This window comes from Panthera tigris, chromosome F3 (genome assembly GCF_018350195.1).
Source record: "Panthera tigris isolate Pti1 chromosome F3, P.tigris_Pti1_mat1.1, whole genome shotgun sequence".
In the NCBI taxonomy this organism is placed as follows: Eukaryota; Metazoa; Chordata; class Mammalia; order Carnivora; family Felidae; genus Panthera; species Panthera tigris.
In genome coordinates, this window is record NC_056678.1 from 18,750,893 (window position 1) to 18,772,306 (window position 21,414).

General features: G+C 42.1%; 1 protein-coding gene across 2 annotated transcripts in view; it reads left to right on the forward strand.

Annotated features, from left to right (window-relative positions):
• PAPPA2 (pappalysin 2) overlaps positions 1–21,414 on the forward strand; it is a 269,050-nt gene that overhangs the window by 156,770 nt on the left and 90,866 nt on the right. For both annotated transcript variants that reach the window (XM_042976274.1, XM_042976275.1), the window contains exons 12-13: positions 6,136–6,271; positions 6,470–6,686. In XM_042976274.1, coding sequence (XP_042832208.1) covers positions 6,136–6,271; positions 6,470–6,686 — 353 coding nt within the window. The remainder of the gene's footprint in view (positions 1–6,135; positions 6,272–6,469; positions 6,687–21,414) is intronic.

Genomic DNA, 21,414 nt, shown 5'->3' on the forward strand with positions numbered 1-21,414 from the left:
CATTTGATAATTTTTCATCTACAAAAAAGGCATATGGTTCAACCAATAGTGCAAGCACTTTTTATCTATTTATTAAAAAAAATTTTTTATAGGGGTGCCCAGGTAGCTCAGTCGGTTGAGTGACCGACTTCGGCTCGGGTCATGATCTCACAGCTTGTGGGTTCGAGTCCCACATTGGGCTCTGTGCTGACGGCTCGGAGCCTGGAGCCAGCTTCGAATTCTGTGTCTCCCTCTCTTTCTGCCCCTAACCCACTCACGTTCTGTCTCTGTCTCTCTCAAAAATAAATAAGCACTTAAAAAAATTTAAAAAAAATTTATAATGTTTATTTATTTTTGAGAGAGAGAGAGAGAGGAGAGAAGAAGTGTGGGTGGGGAGGGGCAGAGAGAGAGGGAGACACAGAATCTGAAGTAGACTCCAGGATGTGAGCCATCAGCACAGAGCCTGATGCGGGGATTGAACCCACGAACCGTGAGATCATGACCTGAGCCGAAGTTGGACGCTTAACCAACTGAGCCACCCAGGCACACCAATAGTGCAAGCATTCTTAATATGATTTCTGTTGACCCCTAATTGGACTACAAATAGCTTTTAAAGGGTTCTCGTAGCTTTCAGAAATTGTGGGAATTTCCCAAATTGTGGGAAACTTTTATGCCTAAGTGTTTGTGTGACTTCATTTTGGGGGAAAATGATGTTTTCCCCATTTTTGTTGACGAGTGTCAACAAATTTTATTACGAGTTTGTGACTTCCTGCTCACCCCAAATTAAGAAGCATTGGGTAGTCAAAAGAATACAGAACTTGAAGGTGGGGAAACCCAAATTCCTACCTCTCTAGACTTTAGCTAGAGGAAATCACTTAACCTCCTCAAAACCTACTTTCCACTTCTATGATATGACTTTTGGTATACTGGGGATTATAGTACAAAAATCTCCAATAGGAATAAAAACCCAAGGAACTTTATGGAGGCTCCAGCAAAGCATGTGAGCATACTTGGAACGCTGTAAAGTGCTATACAAAGAGAATGTAGTGTCCTGTTCAAGGGCCTCCCCTGTCTCTCTGGAATCAGGATGTGCCATAGAGGAGTGAAAAGGAAAGGCGCAGAAAAAATAACAACCCAGTAACTAACCAAAAGCATTTAAAAACCTCAGTGAAGATTCTTTTCAAGTTTGTGGTATAGTTTCAGGGTCTGCTATCCAGTGACCACCACAAAGGATGACCTGGAAGTCGAAATGCTTGGCTTGGGAGTATTACTGAGTGTGTCTGTACCCAGTAGGCAGATTGAAGAGGGGTTTCTTAAGCCCAAACAGTTCTTCACTACGGAACATTCTTTCAATCTTACCCTTCACCAGTGGCCAGAAGTTAGATCCAGTAGTTAATGTGAGGGCTTTGGATGAAAAAGCCATTGAGTGTGGTGGACTGGTTTTCCATGTCTGTATGCAAGTCAGTATCTGTCTGTCTGTCTCTCCAATCTGTTTCTCTAGTTCAGAGTATTTTGCAATGGATTCACTGAGCTCATTTCACTGGCAGTCCCTCTATCTTGAACACCATTCCTTCAGTCCTGAGAATCCCTTGCTTTTCTAAAAGATTCTGCCTCCTTTCTGACATCTAGCTCTAGTTTTTCTTCATAAGAGCTAAGTTCAAATTAATCTTATATTGCTAATGTAATACAAGAATGCAATCTCCTTGCTAAAATGAATAATACAGTATTACAGATGAAGCTAATAATCCCCTTGACCTCTTAGCGTCTTGGATTTTTCTCTTGGGGTGTGCCTGGTGCTCATTTTAGATCTGGATAGTTCTCCAGGAGGTGAACTATCTGGTACCCTTTATCCTGAAGGGGAAGCTGTTCACATAATGATTAAAGAAGTGTCCCACCATAGTGGCAAAAGTGACACAGGGGTAGAACAAGTAGAACTTCATGTTGCCCACGTACCTGTTCCAGCCGATACCTAGCTTTTATATCTAGGAACATACAACTCATTATGTATTTTGTATGAAGTGAAAATAGTGTGGACTATAATACTATATTAAAATAGCTGTGATTTAGCTGTGGGAAAAGCAACTTTTAAAAATATCTTTGGGGCGCCTGGGTGGCTCAGTTGGTTGGGCAGCTGACTTCGGCTCAGGTCACGATCACACAGCTCGTGAGTGAGTTCGAGCCCCATGTCGGGCTCTGTGCTGACAGCTCAGAGCCCGGATCCTGCTTCGAATTCTGTGTCTCCCTCTCTTTCTGCCTCTTCCCCACTCACGCTCTGTTTCTCTCTCTTTCTCAAAAACAAGTAAACATTAAATTTTTTTTTTAAATATCATCTTTGGTGCTTAACATCACCCATCATCAAGGAGAGGCAAATCAAAAACACAATAAGGTATCACTTTATGCTTGTCAGAATGGCTAGAATCAAAAAGACAAATAACAAGTTTTGGCGAGGATGTGGAGAAAAAGGAAACCTCGTACGCTCTCGGTGGGAATGCAAGTTGATGCAGCCACTGTGGAAAACAGTATGGAGGTCCCTCAAAAAATTAAAAACAGAAACATCATACAATCCAGTAATTCCACTAATGGGTATTTTCTCAAAGAAAATACTAATTTGAAAAGATGTATGCGCCCCTATGTTCATTGCAGCATTATTTAAAATAGCCAAGATATGGAAGCATCCCAAGTGTCCATTGGATAGATGAATGGATAAAGAAGATGTGGTATATAAATACAATGGAATATATCTCAGCCATAAAAGAGAATGAGATCTTGCCTTTGCAACAACATGGGCGGACCTAATGGTTTAATGCTAGGGGAAATAAGCCAGTCAGAGAAAGACAAATACCGTATGTGGAATTTAAGAAATTCCACAAAACAAATAAAGAAGCAAAGGAAAAAAGGAGGGAAACTAAAAAACCAGACTCTTCAATACAGAGAACAAACAGGTGGCTGCCGGAGGGGTGGTGGGTGGATGGGTGAAGATAAAGGGGATTAAGAGGCATAAACTTCCAGTTACAAAACAAATAAGTCACAGTGATGAAAAGTACAGCATAGGGAATATAGTCAATAAGATTGTGAAAATGTCGTTTGGTGACAGATAATGACTAATGTATTGTGAGCACTGAGTAATGGGTGGCGTTGTTCAATCATGTGTTGTATGTTTGAAACTAATGTAACACTGTATGTTAAGTATACTTCAATGGAAGTCATCATCTTTAAGTAAGGAATACACCTTTACTATTCTAATTATACTGTCAATTTTAGAAGTTTCTTTGTCTACATGTGTGCACAGCAAAGTAGGTTTTTGATAAACACATATTGAGCTGAATTTTTGAAAAGTCTATTGAAAGAGTTTTATATATATATATATATATATATGATGTATTTTTCATGGATTCCATTTATAGAGATATATTCTGTATCAAAAGCCTTGATATCACCAGTGTCTATAGAAGTAGAACCTGGAATACCAATTCACATTTCTACATGTGCCAATTTAAAATAGCATATGTGAAATTTTTCAGCCGGCAGATTTTGGAAAAGCATAATTCCCCGTGCACTAAAATATATAGGTGTATGTTTAATTTTGAAATTTTATTCTTTACTCTCATCTTTCTGAAGTATCAACAAAATAAAACACACTTCTCTTTGGAAATAAGAATTATTTCATGAATTAATTTATGAACATTGAGTTCTTAACTAGATGAGAGCCACAGTCTAATCCTTATAATAGCCTCACGAGACAGGTAGTAAGTCTGTGTTTGGGATGTGCAAAAGAGGAACTTTAGGCTCAGAGGGGAGAGATGGACTGCTTGGATTTAACCAGCTAGTAAAGATGGAGCTAAGAGTCACTGAAGTTTCTGCCTGGCACCCCTCTCTCCAGAATGGTGAACTTACTTGGGTCTTTTCATCCTGGCTCAGGTTGGTGGGTATGCGCGTATGTGCACATTCAAGTCGGTCTGTGCTTTAGAGGCTCCAATAGTTGTAGGAGAGTTCATACTTTCTTCACGTCTATGGCTGCTGTGGGGCATATTCAGTATTCAGATGAAAACAAAGTTCGGTTACCTCTCCTGTGTCACTGGGAGAGGAAATGCCTCCGATTCAGTGTCTTGTACTCCGATCAAACCCTTGTCTCTTTTTGCTTTGTGTATCCCAACATTCCTGTGCCCGTGTCTCCTTTGTAAGTCTTACCTGTGGTTTCCTACTTAAGCCATGGCCTCGAATTCCTGGCATAGCCCTTCCCACAAATCACAGCACAGAGACACTGCCACCAGGAGCAGGCTGTAAGGTTCAAAGTGATTTGGTTCAAAGACCCTTAGAGCAAGGAGGCACATTGCCAGGAGATGCAAAATGAGTTGGAGGTTTTGGGCATGGGCCCTCAGGACAGAGAAATCCACACCATGAGACCTGCCCCAACTAATTAGTTTCAGGTGGGTGGTGTCTATTTTGGGGCCCAACAGAAGGTGGGAAGACTGAGCGCCCCTGTTCCTTCTTGAACCCACCCCACTCTTCCAGTCTGAGGCCTACAGAGGTAAAGCCACCACGTACTTGTTTGGACTCCGTCTGTTCCTGGCTCAGGAAACAACCCAGAACTTTTTTCCAGTACTCAGGTCTCTTTTGTGGTGTAGGAAAAGGAAGAGGTTGTGGGAGTTCCCAAGGGACTTTGATGTCCTTTGCCGCTGAAGTTGAGGGCTTTGCGTTAGTCTCTTGGTTACCTTATGGTATGTTTCATGTCTAGCCCTCATCCAGCCAGGGACAAAGGACCTCGTATTGCAAGCTCTAACCTATGGGTCTGGATGTTTCTTAAGTTATAAAGGAATATTTATTACTTCAAAGAGGGGAAATGAGAAGGGGGAAAAGACACTGTAAAAAGAGAGTGTGGCTGGTCTTTGCCTCAAAGGAGGAGAGGAAGAAGGGAGAGCTGTGTTGCACTGACCACTGCAAATCATAAAATCACCCTAACTGAGCCAGCAGTGCAAACGGACACTCTATAAACACACCAGCAAGACTCGGGAAAAATCAGCCTGCACACAAGGAAGAATTCTTGGTAAAATGGAAAACATGTTTTACTCTCCTCCTCCCCATTTTTAGAAGAGGTAGGTCCCCGCCAGTGGATACACCTTGCTTTTACCCTGAGGACAGTTGTCCTGGAGCTTCATTGCCCTTGGAACCAGATAAAAAGCTACAGAAATGCACACAGAACACTGTAAGGTCCAGCACCAGAATCTAGTGATGTAGCCATCATGGAATACCAGGCAAGGTAGGGATTTACGATCAATAGAAATTCAGCATAATATTGAGCTAAAGGACATAAAGCAAAACTGGAATTGCTGCATCAAATAATTTCAACGTGGAAAATAAGCCCTCCCGGTCATCCCCCGAACTCTAAGGTGTTTTCTTTTTTGATTAAAGGATTTTCACGGACGAAACTCCCATAGTTTACTTTGGAAGACAGTTATATTGTTAATCAGCCTAACCATCTAGGAATATTCTTTATAAATAACTGAATATCCTAGGCCTCGGTGTTGGCTTATTTTTCAGCCATGAGTAGAGTTGGGCATATACGCTTGGGGCACCAGCAAAACTTCATCAGAACAGACGGTTCGTCAGCTTCTAGTCTCAGAAACCATAGACTCCACAGTAGCCTCTAAGGTCATAGTTTGCGTGCTAAGTGAGACGTTCGGATAAGAAGTTTAGGGGGAAGACAGGGTGATGGGGAAGGAAGAACTATGTTTGGAGCTAGGCCAGTTCACAGCAGTATGTTAGCTTGGTGAGTCTTGTCCACTTCTCCCACTTTGGAGATGTGGTATTGGCTCGTTGTGCAGTGATTTATTGTCTCCAGCAATGGTCCCTTTCAGTGATCTTTTTGAGAAGTTTAAAGAAAGACAGGCCTGAGTGAAAAAGGAACAGTTGAAGTCAAAAATCTCAGAAAAAGATGGCAAGTTCAGTAGCTGCAAGTTAATCTTTTTTCATCTGATGTTGATTTTTGGTGTGAACCTGGATATCTTTCTGTGCCTACTCTGTATTTTTCTCATAGGTAAAGGAGAAGGGAGCTCTTGCTTTATAAACGGTGAACTGAGGAAATGTAAAAGTAATGTGACACATTCCTCGATACCCCTCTGGAAATAATGGCTTATACCTATGTGTGCTTATGCCTAGGTGTGTTTCAGTAGACCAGGAGTGGCCACGACAATTTTCATTTTCTTGACATCTGATGGCCCGGTACTTGGAGAACATCGGCGGCCAACAGTGACTGTTCACCTGACTGATGTCAGTGGGAACAACCACTCTCTTGGTGAGTCTGACAATGGTCCCTTTAGGGCTGCTAGGGGATAAGCCAGTAGACCCTGGAGTCAACTAGGCTTCCGTCCCTTACATTGTCCGGGACCCTGCCTGGAGTACACAGCTATCGAGAAGATAAAAATGAATGCTAGATATGGAAACACAGTGCTGTATGGGTGGCTACAATATCATTCATCTTATTTCTCTTCAGGAACCTATGAACTGTCATGCCAGCATAACCCGCTGGTTATCAATGTGAGCCATCACCCGAATGTCCTCTCCCACCGTACCTCCTCAGTGCTGCTGAATTTCTCATCCCCATTGGTGGGCATCTCAGCAGTGGCTCTAAGGACATCCTCCCACATAAGTTCATCAACTCTCAATAACTGCATCCCAGAGCATGAGGGACAAAATCATCAGGGACAGAGGTACAAAGTCCCCTTTCTTCCTTTTTGTCTTTCTTTTTCTTGTGGCTGTGAAATACTACTATCATTTCCATACATATGATTTTGTTTTCAGTGGGTGCTTAATCACTAAAAAGTGGGTCTAAAAACTACTAAAAACACATAAGAAACAAGTAAAGAACAATTTATGGAAGGCACACTTGGTTTTCGCATTTTGCTCTTCTTTTCTTAGCTGAGCATAATTTTTTATGTAAATATTTAACATCTTTACAAGGTCTTAAAATCTTTTTTACATATAAAACCGCTGCCTTCACATCAACATTGTTATATAAACTGCCAAAAATTTTCTGCCAAAAACTCAATGTTCCCTAAGCAATGTATATTTTTCCACTTGTTCCCACCTGGACAGCGTATGCAGCAAGTTGAACAATTAGTTTTCAAGGCATGTCATATAATCAATTAGAGTTACATACGGAAATCAGGACTATGTTATCTACATGGGTCTTTCTGTGGACATCTGTGATTGTCATCATTTACAAGAGGTTTCCTGAACTCTCTGCCTCAGCTAGCAGAGGGACTATACTTTTATAACGTTGGTGCGCCCAAGGGTGGCCCGAAGGTGGGAGAGAGCATGCCAGACAATAATCTGTGCTGCAGTTGGGCCGGATTCATTCTATGAGTGGTCTCATCAGTTGAGTGGGACTCTAGGTAATAGAGCTCATTCCCTCAAGGAGTCAGGTGATTGGGATCCTAGTCACAAAAGCTGGGGTTCCAGGCAATGCTCCATCACCAAGCAGGAGCTCTGATACTACTGTGCCCCACCTAGGTATACCAGAAACCCAGCTTTGATTAGGGAATAGCAGTAGACATTAGTGTGTAGTATACCAGTTATCTTTTGCTATTTAGCACATCATAGTAAAATTTAGTGGTCTATCACAGTTTCTAGTGGGAGGAATTTGGATGCGACTTAGTTGAGTGCCTCTGGCTTAGAGTCCTTTACGAGTTTGCCATCAAGCTGTTGGCCAAAGATACAGTAACCTAAAGCCCAAGAGGAGCTGGAGATTTCGCTTCCAGGCTCGCTCATGTGGTGATTGGCAGGCCTCAGAAGATCCGCATCCAAGCACAGTCACATAGGCCCTAGCGGTACGCATGCTCACATAGGTGTGGCTCAGTTCCTTACCACGTGGGCTTCCTCATAAGCTGCCAGAGTATACTCTGACACAACAACTAATGATCCAAGAGAGAAAGCGGCCATGGGGGATGAGTACATAGGAGACCACCCCAAAGGGAAGCCAGAGTCTTTTTATAACATAATGGTGGAAGTGAAAATCCATTCCTTCTGGCATATTCTTTTTATTAGATGTGAGTCAGTAAGTCCAGCCTGTACTCAAGGGGAAGGCTTTGCATCATCAGGGCATGAATCACTAGGGGCCATCTTAGAGGCCATCTACCACATCCAGTAATGGTGGTTTATGTTAATTGAATACTAACTGTGTGCAGGTATTGTTGTAAATGCTAGAAAGAGAGAAGCAATAAGGGTTAGAGTCTGGATGATGGACGTTGTGACGTTAGCTCATGTGCAACTCTTAAGTAGTCTCATTGAGCAAACGTCTTCACATATTAACACAGGAATACAGACTATTAAAATACCGTTGTTTACCAGAATTCTTGCCTCTCTCCTATGTGTTTTCAAAGTATCTCCTCTATTGGCTCTACCTCTGGCCTCAAGCCATGCAGAATTTCTTTCAGGTCCCTGAAACATGTGTTCTTGAGGAGCTTCATGCCTTTGCACATTATGTTCCCTACTTTCTTGAATGCCTTCCAGCCCTTCTCCTCTTCAACTCATACTTCATCGTCAGGATTCACCTTCTTCTGTGCAATCTTGGCAGACTCCTTGCCTGTCTCCGTAGGGCATTGTACACAACCCACTCTCTACCGAAACAGCTCTCACACTGGGTGGTGACTATTTATTTACTTGTTCTTTTCCACTAAGCTCTGAGCTCTCTCTAGTGGAAATTCCATGTGGTGTCTTTCGGCACCTAGCAGAGAGCTGGCACATAGTAGGTATCAGAAACTGCGTTGAATGATAGTAACAGATTTTATCTCTAAATGCTGTATGGAACAGAACCGAACAAGCAAACCAAAAGAAGTGGTAGAAGTCATAGCCTCTCTAGACTCAAGGGACAAGAATTTCCCTCACCATCATGGCTGTGAAGTTCTGACAAAGAAGTTGATTAATTGTGATCACTGCTGCTAGTTCACTTATTTTCATTTGGCACTGTGGGGAAAAACAAGTTTTATATGCATGCATGCAAACCAGTAGAAATAGGATATGATTCTCCAGTTTACACAGAGTGTATCTGGAATGCAGAAGCATTTCCAAACCACATGTGACTGACAGGAGCCATGCAAATTGGCTTTCCCTCCTAGCCAGCAAATCAGTGCAACATAGTAAATTTTGATACGCAGGGAACCTGAAAGATTTCATACATTTTCTTTGTGAACAGATTTAAAATCCTAATCTCTATATATACTCTCAAAGAATAGGAGTATTTTTGTTTCTTTATATCAATCCCGACTGTAGATGTGGATAGATCATAATATGAAACCCTCAAATTCTGGGCATAGTGAGAGGGATTCCTGGCTACTTCATTCTTACCCCTTATGACCTGAATTCCATTAATACTAAAATGGGCAAGGGAGAGCTGACAGATGCCTGGCAGTAGAGGATGTGTTGTCCATTTCGTATTTAACCATTAATGACCAGTGGCCTCTCCCTCCTATAGTTCTGCATCCTTAAACCAGCCTGACTGCCCCACAGAATCTCAACTGAAGGCGAATAAACTTGTCTGGCACTCCAGTGGTCTTCATGATTCTCACCTTGGACCCTTTAGCTTTGATCTGTCTCTTCATCTTGTTTCTTGTTTTGCTGTGATGGCTTCCCAATTTATGACCCTTTGGGCTTAGTCTACTGGTAATGAACCATTAGTCTGGAAAACCAAGTTTAGTATTCTTGGTTTTGGCCACTAGTGCTCCCTAAGAGCTCAATTCACTCCTACTCTCTGGCTGTTTCTAGCTCTGGTCACTTTAGGGAGAGGTCCTGCGTAACCTGCCACAGCATCCCATGAGTTGGAGAATCAATCAGGCAGACCCCCCAACCATCCCAAGATCGGGTTGATGGCTTTAGGCAGTGGGAACCACTTTTGTGATTAATGCATTGGGAATTGGAGTGTGCCCCAGATATAATCCAGGCACTCATAGGTTACTTGGCCTAAATGAGTGGATTTGCTTCCAGAAATCTGGACTCTAATTTAATCAGGACTCTTGTATTCTACTTTGGAAATTCACATAATCAATTCTAGAAGAATTTACAGATAGACAAGAATTGCTGATGGGTGTGTGTTTTCTCCTACACCAGAATTTTATTCTTCCAGTTACATGAACAAAATATAATGGAAACATTGATTGTAACTTCTCTGCCCCTCCAGATGGCAGCAGATTCGTCAGATCCCCCAGTGTTGAATCTTCTGAAGATGACCTTGGTTGTCTTCTCCAGGGCCTGGCTGATTACAATGGTTGAAACTTCTGACCGCTCCTCTCTTTGCAACATTTGCGCTTTCCCTCTTAATTGATTTTTCCATCTACCTTCTCTATAAAAGTTTGCAGTGTAATCTCCCAAATAACGGTGCTTCCCTAACTTTTCCTTGTATTTCAAGCAGTTCTGGATTTTTCATAATTTGATGTTACAGAATTCTGTGCATAGCAGCTTGTGAGTCTTTTATCTTTATTAAGATCATACCTTGTGCCAACCCTTTTGCCCCATTAAATGCCTTTGGCTTTGTATTCTACTTTGTCTGGAATTTAAATTTCCATTCCTGCTTTCCATTTGTTTATATTTATTTGATAAATATTGGCATTTCTTTTATTTTTAACATTTCTCTGTCTTCACTGCCAATGAGCCCAGGGCAGATTGCTGCATGGAAGTTTATTCTGAAAATTTATTTCATGGTCCTCAAGCCTCTAGAAGCCTTAGGACCCTGCAGTGTTTTTACCTTTGGAACATTTATCTTCTGGGATTCCATGGCCTTTGCCAGTGGCTCTCCCCCAACCCCCACTCTCTCCCATCTCACTGGACCAAGACCCTTATCCTTCCTGACCTGATGTCTTGAAGTCAGGAAAGGCTGATGAGGACCGATGGATAAAGAACAGATTTATGACTCCTGAAAAGCAGTGCCCAGTTTTCCGGTCTCAAGAGAAGCCAGAGAATGAAGAAAGAATGACCCTTCCCTCTCTTCTTTTAGTATGGCTCTATTCCTTATTTGCTTTTTTTTAGGAAAAAAAAAATGCATGCTTTGGCTTCCAATGATGTTTCTCAATTCAACTCCAATACATTTTGGAATCAGGAGGGAATCCACACAGATTCCAGCTGTCAGTCTTGGTTTTTGATATTGATAAGAGTTTTCATATTTTTTTCTGTATTGTTGGAATTTAACTGGGAAGCCGGGAAAAATGACCTCATAGCATTCTTGTGAGATTAACCGGGAATGATCCATGCGGAGTCTGTCGCACCACGTAGCCCCGGGCAGGAGCACCGCCCATGGTGGCTTCTACACCGCTTCTCATCTTTGTTTGTCTTCATTCTTCCTTCTACAAGGTGTGCCGCTAGCACTTTGTTGCTTCCCAGCTCTAAATCCACTCGCAGCATGTGAATGTGTAATGCTAGAACAGGATTTCATTAATATTTATCCTTTGTTGGCTAATGCAACGTTCAGTTTTGTCAGGAGAGGGTTATGGAGAGACAGTGCAGGAGGAAGGGGTTGGCTTCCCGCTTTCAGTGCGCTTTTCTTTTCTTTTGCTGCTATGACATGACATGTGGTGTAGAGAACAGCTTCCATCAAGTATCGCAGCCACTTGGGCTCCCAGGGTACTTATTTCCGGTTGGCTCTTCATCACCCTTGACCAAAGGTAATGCTTGTTAAGTATCCTACTGTGTATTATGGATTGCCAGCATCCCATTTCTCATTGATAAGGAGCTTCACATACTCAAGTCCGTAGGTACAACCAAACCAATCCCCAAATCCTACCTTTGTGAATCTATCTCCTGGTACCATTTATAGTTCCATTGTATGCCAGTCAGGGTCCAGTCAGGACATAGTAATTAGAATAGGGGAAGTTTAATATAAATAATTATTAACTACAAAGGATTAGCTACTTGGGGGTAAAGAGGTCCCTAATGACTAGAAGAATGGTGGGTAAAGGAAGCAACTATTCCATTTAGGAACAAGGGAAAAGTATCGGAGGAAGGAACAAATGTGGAAGTCTCCCCACCTCAGGCTGTGATTTGGATCTCATTAGGGAGGGCGCAGAGATAGCACACTGGATGGCAGGGAAGTTTGCTGAGGTTTTGTGGGCTGGACCAGCAATCAGGAAGCCATCCACTGGGGTGCTGATCAAAGCTTATTAGGAAGCTCCTACTGGGTCCCTGTTGGGGCTTCTAGGAAGCTGCCATTGGGTAACTGCTGAAACTTTTTGGGAAGTCATCCGCTGGGCATTGGTGAAATGTTCTGCGAAGTCAGTCACTGGGGTACCTTTGAGACTTGCTGGAAAGCTGCTTTATGGTGCTGGCGAAACTTGCGGAGACGTGCAGGGTGTCGCGGAAACTCGTTATGTGGTGAGCACCATTGGATTGACGCTCTGTCAGACATCAAGTGCAGCAGAAGCTGGGAGAGGAAAGCGCGTAGAAACCAAGAAGAAAAGCCCCTTCTTCCTCCAAGTCTCTCCAGTTAACATCTACTGGGAAAGCATGACATCACACTAACTGGCAAAAGAGCACGGTGAATCTCTAGTATCACAAAGCGGCAGGAAAATTCTTGTCAGATAACCCAGAAGAAATCCCTTTGTACTCTTTGCCTTTTCTGTTCCAGTTAAGATTTACTTTAAGTCCCTGGCTTGAGTCCTCAGACCACATTTCAATATAACTTCTAAATAGATTGACCTAACTAAAAATGCATATTTTCTTTTTTTAATGTTTTGAACTTCTCTTAAGTCCAAGGCAAACATGAAGTATAAATACCTCATTAACTTATTCAGTATAAATACACATTCTGATTGAGATGGAAAACAAGTAATAGATATTCATAAATATAAAATTGTAGTGGGTTCTGAGGTTTACCTTAAACTATAGCTTATCAATGCCAAGTATTCTAATCTAAAATTGAATGGGATATTAATCTTTTCAAATGAATGTCCTTGTAGAAACCTGAGTTCTTTCTTCTGTCTCTTGTTCTCATGCTCATTTTTTCTTGTTAACTATATATAGTCATGCTTTGATCTTTTTTATTGTCGTGGATAACTGAAAGTAGATTCGTGTGACAATTTAGGTCTAATAGAGTAGATATGTGTGTAAGTGTAAGCATACACGTTGTGGATGCATTGTTGTATTTTTCCTCAAGTAGAAGAAAGTTTTTGAAAAGTTTTACATTGATTTGTAAAACCACTTCTTCTGTATGGTGTGTGTGTGTGTGTGTGTGTGTGTGTGTGTGCGCGCGCGTGTGCATGTATGTCTGTGTACAGAAAGAGATGGACTATTCATTATTCAAAAATACTTATTATTAAGTGCCTACAATGTGCCAGGAATCATTTTTCAGTTGAGGAAACTAAGACTCAGAGTCTTAGTCCCAATTCACCTTATTTGAGATTAGCAAAACTAAGACTAGAATCTAAGTAATTGGTTTTTAGTAAAGGAAAGTTCTATTATACAAATGGAAAACTGTTTCAGAAATATACCCATGTCTTACTATCATCCAAGAAACCCTGCTACCCTCCCTCAAACTATACTTGGGAAAAAAACACAAGGGAAGAGCAGTGATTCTAAGAGCAAGGTCTTCTCATAGAAATTCCCCTGTCTTGGTAGATGGATTATCTAAGCAACCCTCTTACCAGAGGATGTCCCTCGATTGTCCATTATCTAGTTACACCACATCCATTTTATCAGCAATCCACATCCATCCGTATCTATTCCCAAGTCATTTTCCCTTATTATAAGCCTAAGCCACCTTCAAGGCCGTCTTCTCCATGGCTCAACTGGAATTATTATTCATTAAAGTTTTAAAAATCTATATTCTGATTCTTTTCATAATGTTATATAATTGAGAGTTCATTGTTTTAGCAATTTTGGTCTAGTAAAACGTGGTTATATATATTGTAAGTGTGTGTGAGTGTGTGTGTGTGTGTGTGTGTGTGTGTGTGTATGTGTATGTGTGTATTTCACTTTATGCAAGACAATTTTTTGGAAAAGGTTCATGTGTATTGATTATATAACTAAATTTTAAAATGATTTAACTTTTTAAATGATTGGGCCATTCAAAAGGGTACTATTTTTTAAGTAAAAAATATTTTTGTAAAGAGCACTGTCATCCCCAGGTTTTTTCTTCTTTCTTTCTTTTTTCTGCATAAATCTGCATTTTCTCTATTTACTTAGAGCAAACTAAGCATGAACACATAAAGTCTGAGTCAAGAAAACGTAATGAACACACGTACTGTGCTCTTGTATGAGTCTATATTCAAAGCAACAACTCTTAGAATTTACCTTTTGCATTAAAACATTTGCGATTAGGCTGTTATTATGGATATGTGTTGGAGTTCAGCCTCTGACTCTCCTATACTTAATGTAAAAATACACATATACATAATTAACATATCTGCCACATTTTGTCAACCATGCTTGTGTAAAGAAGACGATCAGGTGGTTTTAAAATTGGGTAATCCCATGGGGCACCTGGATAGCTCAGTTGGTTGAGCATCTGACTCTTGATTTTGGCTCAGGTCTTGGTCTCATGGTTTGTGATTTCAACCCCTGCATTGGGCTCTTGCTCCAGCAGTGTGGAGCCTGCTTGGGATTCTCTCTCTCTCTCTGCCCCGCCCACACACATGAGCTAGCTCTCTCTCTCTCTCTCTCTCTCTCTCTGCCTCTCTCTTTCTCTCTCTCTCAAAATAAATAAGTAAGCTTTTAAAAATGAGTAATCACAGAACAATGTGTATCTGGTTTGGTTGGGAAGGTCTCAGGATGCATAACACCTGCAAATTTATGGACATGTGTACTAGTTTAGTCAACTCTGTTGTCTCTGGCAGTCTGTACAGATTCTGTTTCCTGAAGCTGGGGCTGCAAAACTGAATAATCCAGGGAGAAAAATCAATTAGTTATCCCTAATTTCCTGTCTGCAACTTATGAACTTTGGTAACATGAGGGGCTAATGCTATCTCAGGCTGACTTACCCTAGTTACCTCGTCTCTTTTGACTTCCCTTTCAATGAAACCCTCGTGCTGTGACAAAAAAAGATGGCTTTGGCCTTAGAAAGTTATTCTTGAGAAGATAGAGGTGTTGCCGAGAAGAGAGAGCTTGCATCAGTGAGTCAAGTACAGAAGATTTCTGGATCACCCTCTGTTGTCCTTGGAAAATTCACTATAGGCATGGAATTCTGGTTGGGGGTGGAGGGATGTGGTAGAAAAGAGAGCAACTTTTCCATAGAACTTCACTTTTATGACTTTAATTTTTTCTTACATGTATTTATTTTTGAGAGACAGAGCACAAGTGGGGGAGGGGCGGAGAGAGAGGGAGACACAGAATCCGAAGCAGGCTCCAGGCTCCGAGCTGTCAGCACAGAGCCTGATGCGGGCCCAAGCCCACGAACCGCGAGATCATGACCTGAGCCGAAGTCAGACGTTCCACCGATTGAGCCACCCAGGCGCCCCAAACTTCACTTTTATGACTTTAAAATCCCCAGAGAAGTTCTGGAAGGAAGCGTCTGTGTTTTCCATTTGGGAGATGTTGGGACTCAGGTGTCAAAATATTTCTCCTTGGTTATTCTGTAGATTCTGGGTAGATCTGGGTCTAGATTACAAGGCCTCCAAGCCCCAGTCCAGGGGCACGCAGCCAGAGCACAGCTCAGTGCCTTGGCATTCCATCCCCGTTGTAATCAGTTTGTGAGCTTGGCCTTGGTAATAGGATCATTCCATCTCTATTATCCGTCATTCTGCTTCATGCTTCATTATTCCCTGGAACCCTCATTGCTGCTGCTTTACCGATTCCTATTGTGCTTCAGTTATTTGGAGCTCAGATTTGAAATGCCAACCTTTTCCCTTCCTCCTCTGCCTGGATTGGGCCTCTGTAAACCTGCCGGGCCTCTCCTTCGCCTGCTTATTTCTATGTAGAGCATTCAGATCTCCCCTCACTTTTGATAGCTTCACAAAGTGAAGAGCTCCTTTCTTTCTTTCTCTAGGGGCTACAGGTTAGAGCATTTGCGTTGGCTCCTCATCTTTTATTTGTAGCAGAGGGGTTGCTTTTAATATTCCAGGATGATGGGAAGTGTTCTCTCTTGCTGGGAAAGGCACTATAGAAATGAAATGTGTATTGCATTTCTACTCTTTTGATTATCTTCTTCCCCAAAGCAGTTTAGCAAATTAACACTGAATCTGTTTTTGTTTCTTAAGCAAAGAAAGAATTACAGCTGCTCAATTGTTCCCTAGGTTTCTTGCCTAACTTCATTTTCCCGGAATGATTTGTCCATAAAATAAGAGGAAATGAGGAGAATCCGCTGGTGAGGGTTCTGATTCTTCTGGCCAATGACGGATGGCCTCGTCAACAGTAGTCTGCTTTGGGAGGCATAGTCAGCTGTTTGAGTCTCTTTGACTATTTGTTCTCAGGGGTTATAGAGGAAAAATGAAAAGGTCGTGGACTTAGTCTCATTTAAGTGTTGATGGGTGCATGGCTAGACTATCCTAGAAAGCGTTTATTAAAATATTACCTTGTCTGAGATGATTCTTGGTGGGATGCGGTCTTAGAACTGGTTAGGTAGCAGCTTTTGGTCCAAAGTTATGAATAGGCACAAACAACTTACGAAGACTTGGGGTCTACCTCTAAGGAATAGGCTAGTTTCAAAACAATAATTTTGAAATAATGACTCCTCCATGTCTTATCATGGTGTCTGAAATTCCACCATTAGGAAATATTTTCTTCAAGTCTTGGTGATCTCCAAAGGTCTCTTTAAAATAGTAAACAGCTATTTAATAGAAGTAGAAGTGTTGTAAGCTGTTATCAATTTTTTATAGCAGAACCATTCTCTTATGGACCTTGACAATTCAAAAATAGACCAGGGCCCTGCTGAAATGCAACTTAGGGTAGGCATCTGGAAGCTTGGGGCAGTATGAAAAATAGAAAAAGTGGTTCTGCAAAGAGCGTTGAGTTTAAAATGTCACCTGCTTCTCAATTTTGCTCAGGGCTGGCCCTGTCCTTATGGTCTATATTCATAGCAGCTGGCGGAGAGAGCACAGAAAATAAAAACAAACCAATATTTTCAGGATTCTGTCATTTTGCCAGCCTGCCAAGTAGACAGACACTGTTGACGGATTTGACCATAAGTTCTGGTTGGAATGACTCTCAGGCCGTGTCTGGTTCTGTGTAGCTCTAACCATGGAGGCAGAGGAAGTCTGGGATTGAAGTGTCAGCAAGCCCAACGTCCAGACCCCTGTCTCCTGCTGTTGGCTACATCATCAGTTTCATCACCTGATTTTAGGACAGTCCCTTCCCTTCTTTGGGCCTTCATTTCTCTATAAGCACACAAACCGGGGACATTGCAAGGCGTGGGAGAGCTAGGAGGAAGAAAAGAACAGAAGGGAGTAACGTTCCAAATCTGATGTCAACCAAGGACTGACAAATCCCCGGATTATGAGATGATGGGAACAACGTGAAGCTTCTGTTGGGGAGTCCAGAAACTTTCTGGGGAAAGGAAGCCAAGGGGGAGAGGGAGATTCCCAAAGGGGCCCAGCACGTGTTTTATGTTCTACTTCTGCGTTATTATGGTATTTGGTCTTAGTCCACTGTTCCTGGCTCAAAGCTCCCAAACCCTTGGAATTTCTTAAGTGTTGAGAGTGATAAAGGTGTCTTTTGTTATGTGAATGAGGTGACTTTTGGAAAAACACTTCAGGATGGGGCTGGTTGTCTGTGAAGCCAAACACATGATTAGAGGGTTAGAACTTTCAGTCTTTCCCTCTGACCTCTGGAGAGTGGGAAAGGGCTGAAGGTTCAATCAATCAACCAAGCCTATGTAATGAAGCCTCCATAAAATTCCAAAAGGCTGTGTTCTGAGAGCATCTGGGTTGGTGAACACATGGAGACTGGGGAGGGTGGCACGCCTAGAGAGGGCATGGAAGCTCCATGTCCTTTCCCCATGCCTTGTCCTATGTATCTCTCCTTCCGGCTATTCCTGAGTTGTATTTATTACTTTATATATAATAAACTGGTAACCAGTAAGTAAAATGTTTCTCTGAGTTCTATGAACAGCTCTAGCAAATTAATCAAACCTGAGGAGGAGGTTTGAACCTCTGATTTATAGCCAGTCAGTCAGAAGTACAGTAAAGCCTTGGATTGTGAGTAACTTGTTCTGTGAGTATTCCACAAGACAAGCAAACATTTCTAATAAACTGTAACTTGATGAACAAGTGATGTCTTGCAATATGAGTAGTACGTGATGCTGAACATCGCATGAGCACAGCTGAGTCAATGGTTCTTGATACTTGTTTTGATACACAAGTGCTTTGGATTACAAGCATGTTTCCCAAACAAATTATGCTCGCAAACCAAGGTTTTACTGTATAGGTAACAACTTGGGTTTGTGACTGGTGCCTGAGTGGGACTGATTTCTTAACTTGTGGCATCTGATGCTTTCTCTGGGCAGGTAGTGTCAGGATTGAGTTAAATTTTCAGACGTCCTACCGGCATCCCAGTGTGGGAATCTGCACGCCCCCCGCCCCCCGCCCCGGCCACTATATTGGAGTTGGTTAAACACCTGTTTAACTTTTATGTGTGAATTTCACACTCGTTCAAGGTGCTGGCTCGCAAATCCTCAAGACCTCAGTTTACACAGCTTATGAATAGCCACAGAGAAGTCATGCTACCCCTTCTTCCTGCCTTGTAGGAACTGTTCTAGGAATGATGTGGAATGAAACTCATGCCCACTAATCTTCATTCGCAGGACTGTGCTGCTCCCTCACTTGACTACATGTGTTTCACAAGTCCTCGGGCTGGGCCTATGAGTGTGGCTGGGGAAGGGTCACCCCCAGATTAATAGTTTCATTGGTACCCAGGGATGAAGGGTTGGTAGGACAAGAGTCCACAGTACAATCATTTGGGTGCTCCAGTGATCACTCCTTGTTAGGAACTGCCCCCTGTGGAGATGGTTACTGCCTTTGAAAACTGGAAATATATACATACATATGTGTATGTGTGTGTGTGTGTGTGTATATATATATATATATATATATAAAATTTATGTTTTTATAATTCACACACACATATATGTTTTTCTTTCTTTCTTTCTTTCTTTCTTTCTTTCTTTCTTTCTTTCTTTCTTTCTTTCTTTCTTTCTTTCTTTCTTTCAGAGTACAGGTGGGGAAGGGGCAGAGAGAGGGAGAGACAGAATCCCAAGCAGGCTCACGCTGCCAGCACAGAGCCTGATGCAGGGCTCAGACCCATGAACTGTGAGATCGTGACCTGAGCCGAGATCGAGAGTTGGATGCTTAACCGACTGAGCCACCCAGGCACCCCATATTGTTGTTATTTCTGATGGGTGATTCTGTTTCCCTGATGCAATGCTAGGGAAGCATATCCTCTACTAATTAGCCAACAATTGTTTTGACTCTTCCTTTGGTATTCCACATATTTTATAATCTACATTAAAATCATGGGTTCTGAAACTTGGTGAGGCAGGGATTTTGAAAGGGAGCGCTTTTGGCTGCGTGAAGTAAATCTGTTTCTCTTTAGAAGGACAGGGGGCATTTGGATGGGACTTCTAGTGTTACAGCCAGGCATGGTAAAAAACTGTGCCCAGAATTAGAAATGAGTGAAGCAAATTACCCGGTACTGGGGTCACCAGAGTCCAGTCCTGAACTTACAAATAGGTCACATTCTAGGAAGAGATGGACCTTTCCCAAAAGGCCAACTTTGGGGCAGAACCTTCAATAGAGAGGCAGGGGAACCTCTGCTTTCTTCAAAATACAGGAATGGAAGAAGTCTGCTTAGTGCAGTAATTCATCATTTCTCTGTCACGAGGGAAGAAACAATTACTATCAAGATCTCTGTTTCCTCTCAGATGAGAATCTTCAGAGGAGAAGAACTTGAATTAATTTTCCCTTCCTAGTTGGTATTGTACTTGAGGAAAAGCCCCCTCAAAGCACTAGCACTGTTTTGCCCAAGATGGCTGATGGAAATATACTTGACATTTATGCTTGTTCCTGTCCTACAAAGAGAAACATGGAGCCAGAGTGACGAGGAGGTAGAATGGGCAGCCAGAGTAGAGACAGTATCTTTTTGTATTGGTTTGGAGAAACAGCAAAGCTCTCTAAGGACGGATGCTATTATTATTATTTGGTTTTGTTGTTGGTGGAGGCAAGATTAATGAGGACTCTGTCCCTTCCAGTCCACTCTCCATTCTGTACATTGCACTTCTATCTGCTGGCAAATCTGGAGCATACATTCCTTCTTAGCCCACAGCCTCTTATTTCAATAAGAATCAATAAAACACAGTAGGGGAATGGCGAGAAATCTGATCCTCTTTACTATTTAACCTTAAAAGAGCTGTTTCTGCAGAAACCACTGGGATTGCTGTTTGGTCAATGGTGGTACTTCTTGGATAAATGAATTGCAATGTTTTGTTTAACTAAGCAACTGAAAAGTTGGGACATTAAGCAAAAACGTACACTGGGCAAGAAAGATGGTCAGAAACTCTTTCTTGTTCTCTACCACATCCTGCCCATTCATGGGTTTTCTGTACTCCCACCCCAATACCACCATCACCTCATCTAGGAAATTAAATATCATGTTAGAGCTGGAAGGGACCTTTAAGAGAACCTAGTTCAAACCCATCATTTTACAAATTTGCAGACAGAGGGCCAGAGCAGTTAAGAGACTTACCCAAGGTCCTAGAGGTAAGCAGGGGCAAGCCAAGACCTGAACCCAGGTCACATTGGCCTTGATCTCCTACTTTCTCCATTACACCATGCTGTTTGTCAAACGTGTGTTACAGATGCCAGACAGTTTCTCCTAAACTAACCTAGATTCCAGATATCAAATTGTGGTCAGCTTTTTCTGGCTGCTTACGGGAGGGTGGGATGTTGACTTGAGAAGAGTCCATGAGCTGATGTCATTCTGATTTTGAGTTTGAGCCAAAGCTTAATTAAATGTGTCTTTGTTGTTATATTGTAGTCTTAGTATTCTGGAATACCCCATCGTTTCTTTCGGGCTCATTTTCCTCATCTCTAAAACGAGGAATTTGAGTTGAATTATGTTTAAGGCCCGTTTTACTTTTAACAAGCTATGGTTCCTCCAAGATCATTGTTAAAAGTCACCCCCAAGCCCCCCAAAATTCACGCTTAAGCAAATGGGGTCTTTAGCACATAATTTCCATTAGGCCTCACACGGGAGAAGCAAGGTTTCACTGTCCACTCTTATTGAGTCTGGAGTATTGTTGCAGTCTGGTGAAATTCCTCCGTGGTGGCTCAGACCCTCAGGGGATCCTTGGACCAAAGCTGTGGGCAGAAAAGCCAGGACTTCACCCATTTGTCAGTAACTGCCCAGCATCCCAAATGTGGACCCTGGCTGGAAACTAGGCCAACTTCCTTCTAGTGGCCTCAAGAAATGTAAAACTAAAAAGAGGTGCCTGATTTGGCATAGCCTGGGGGACAGCTCGTGGTGTACCCT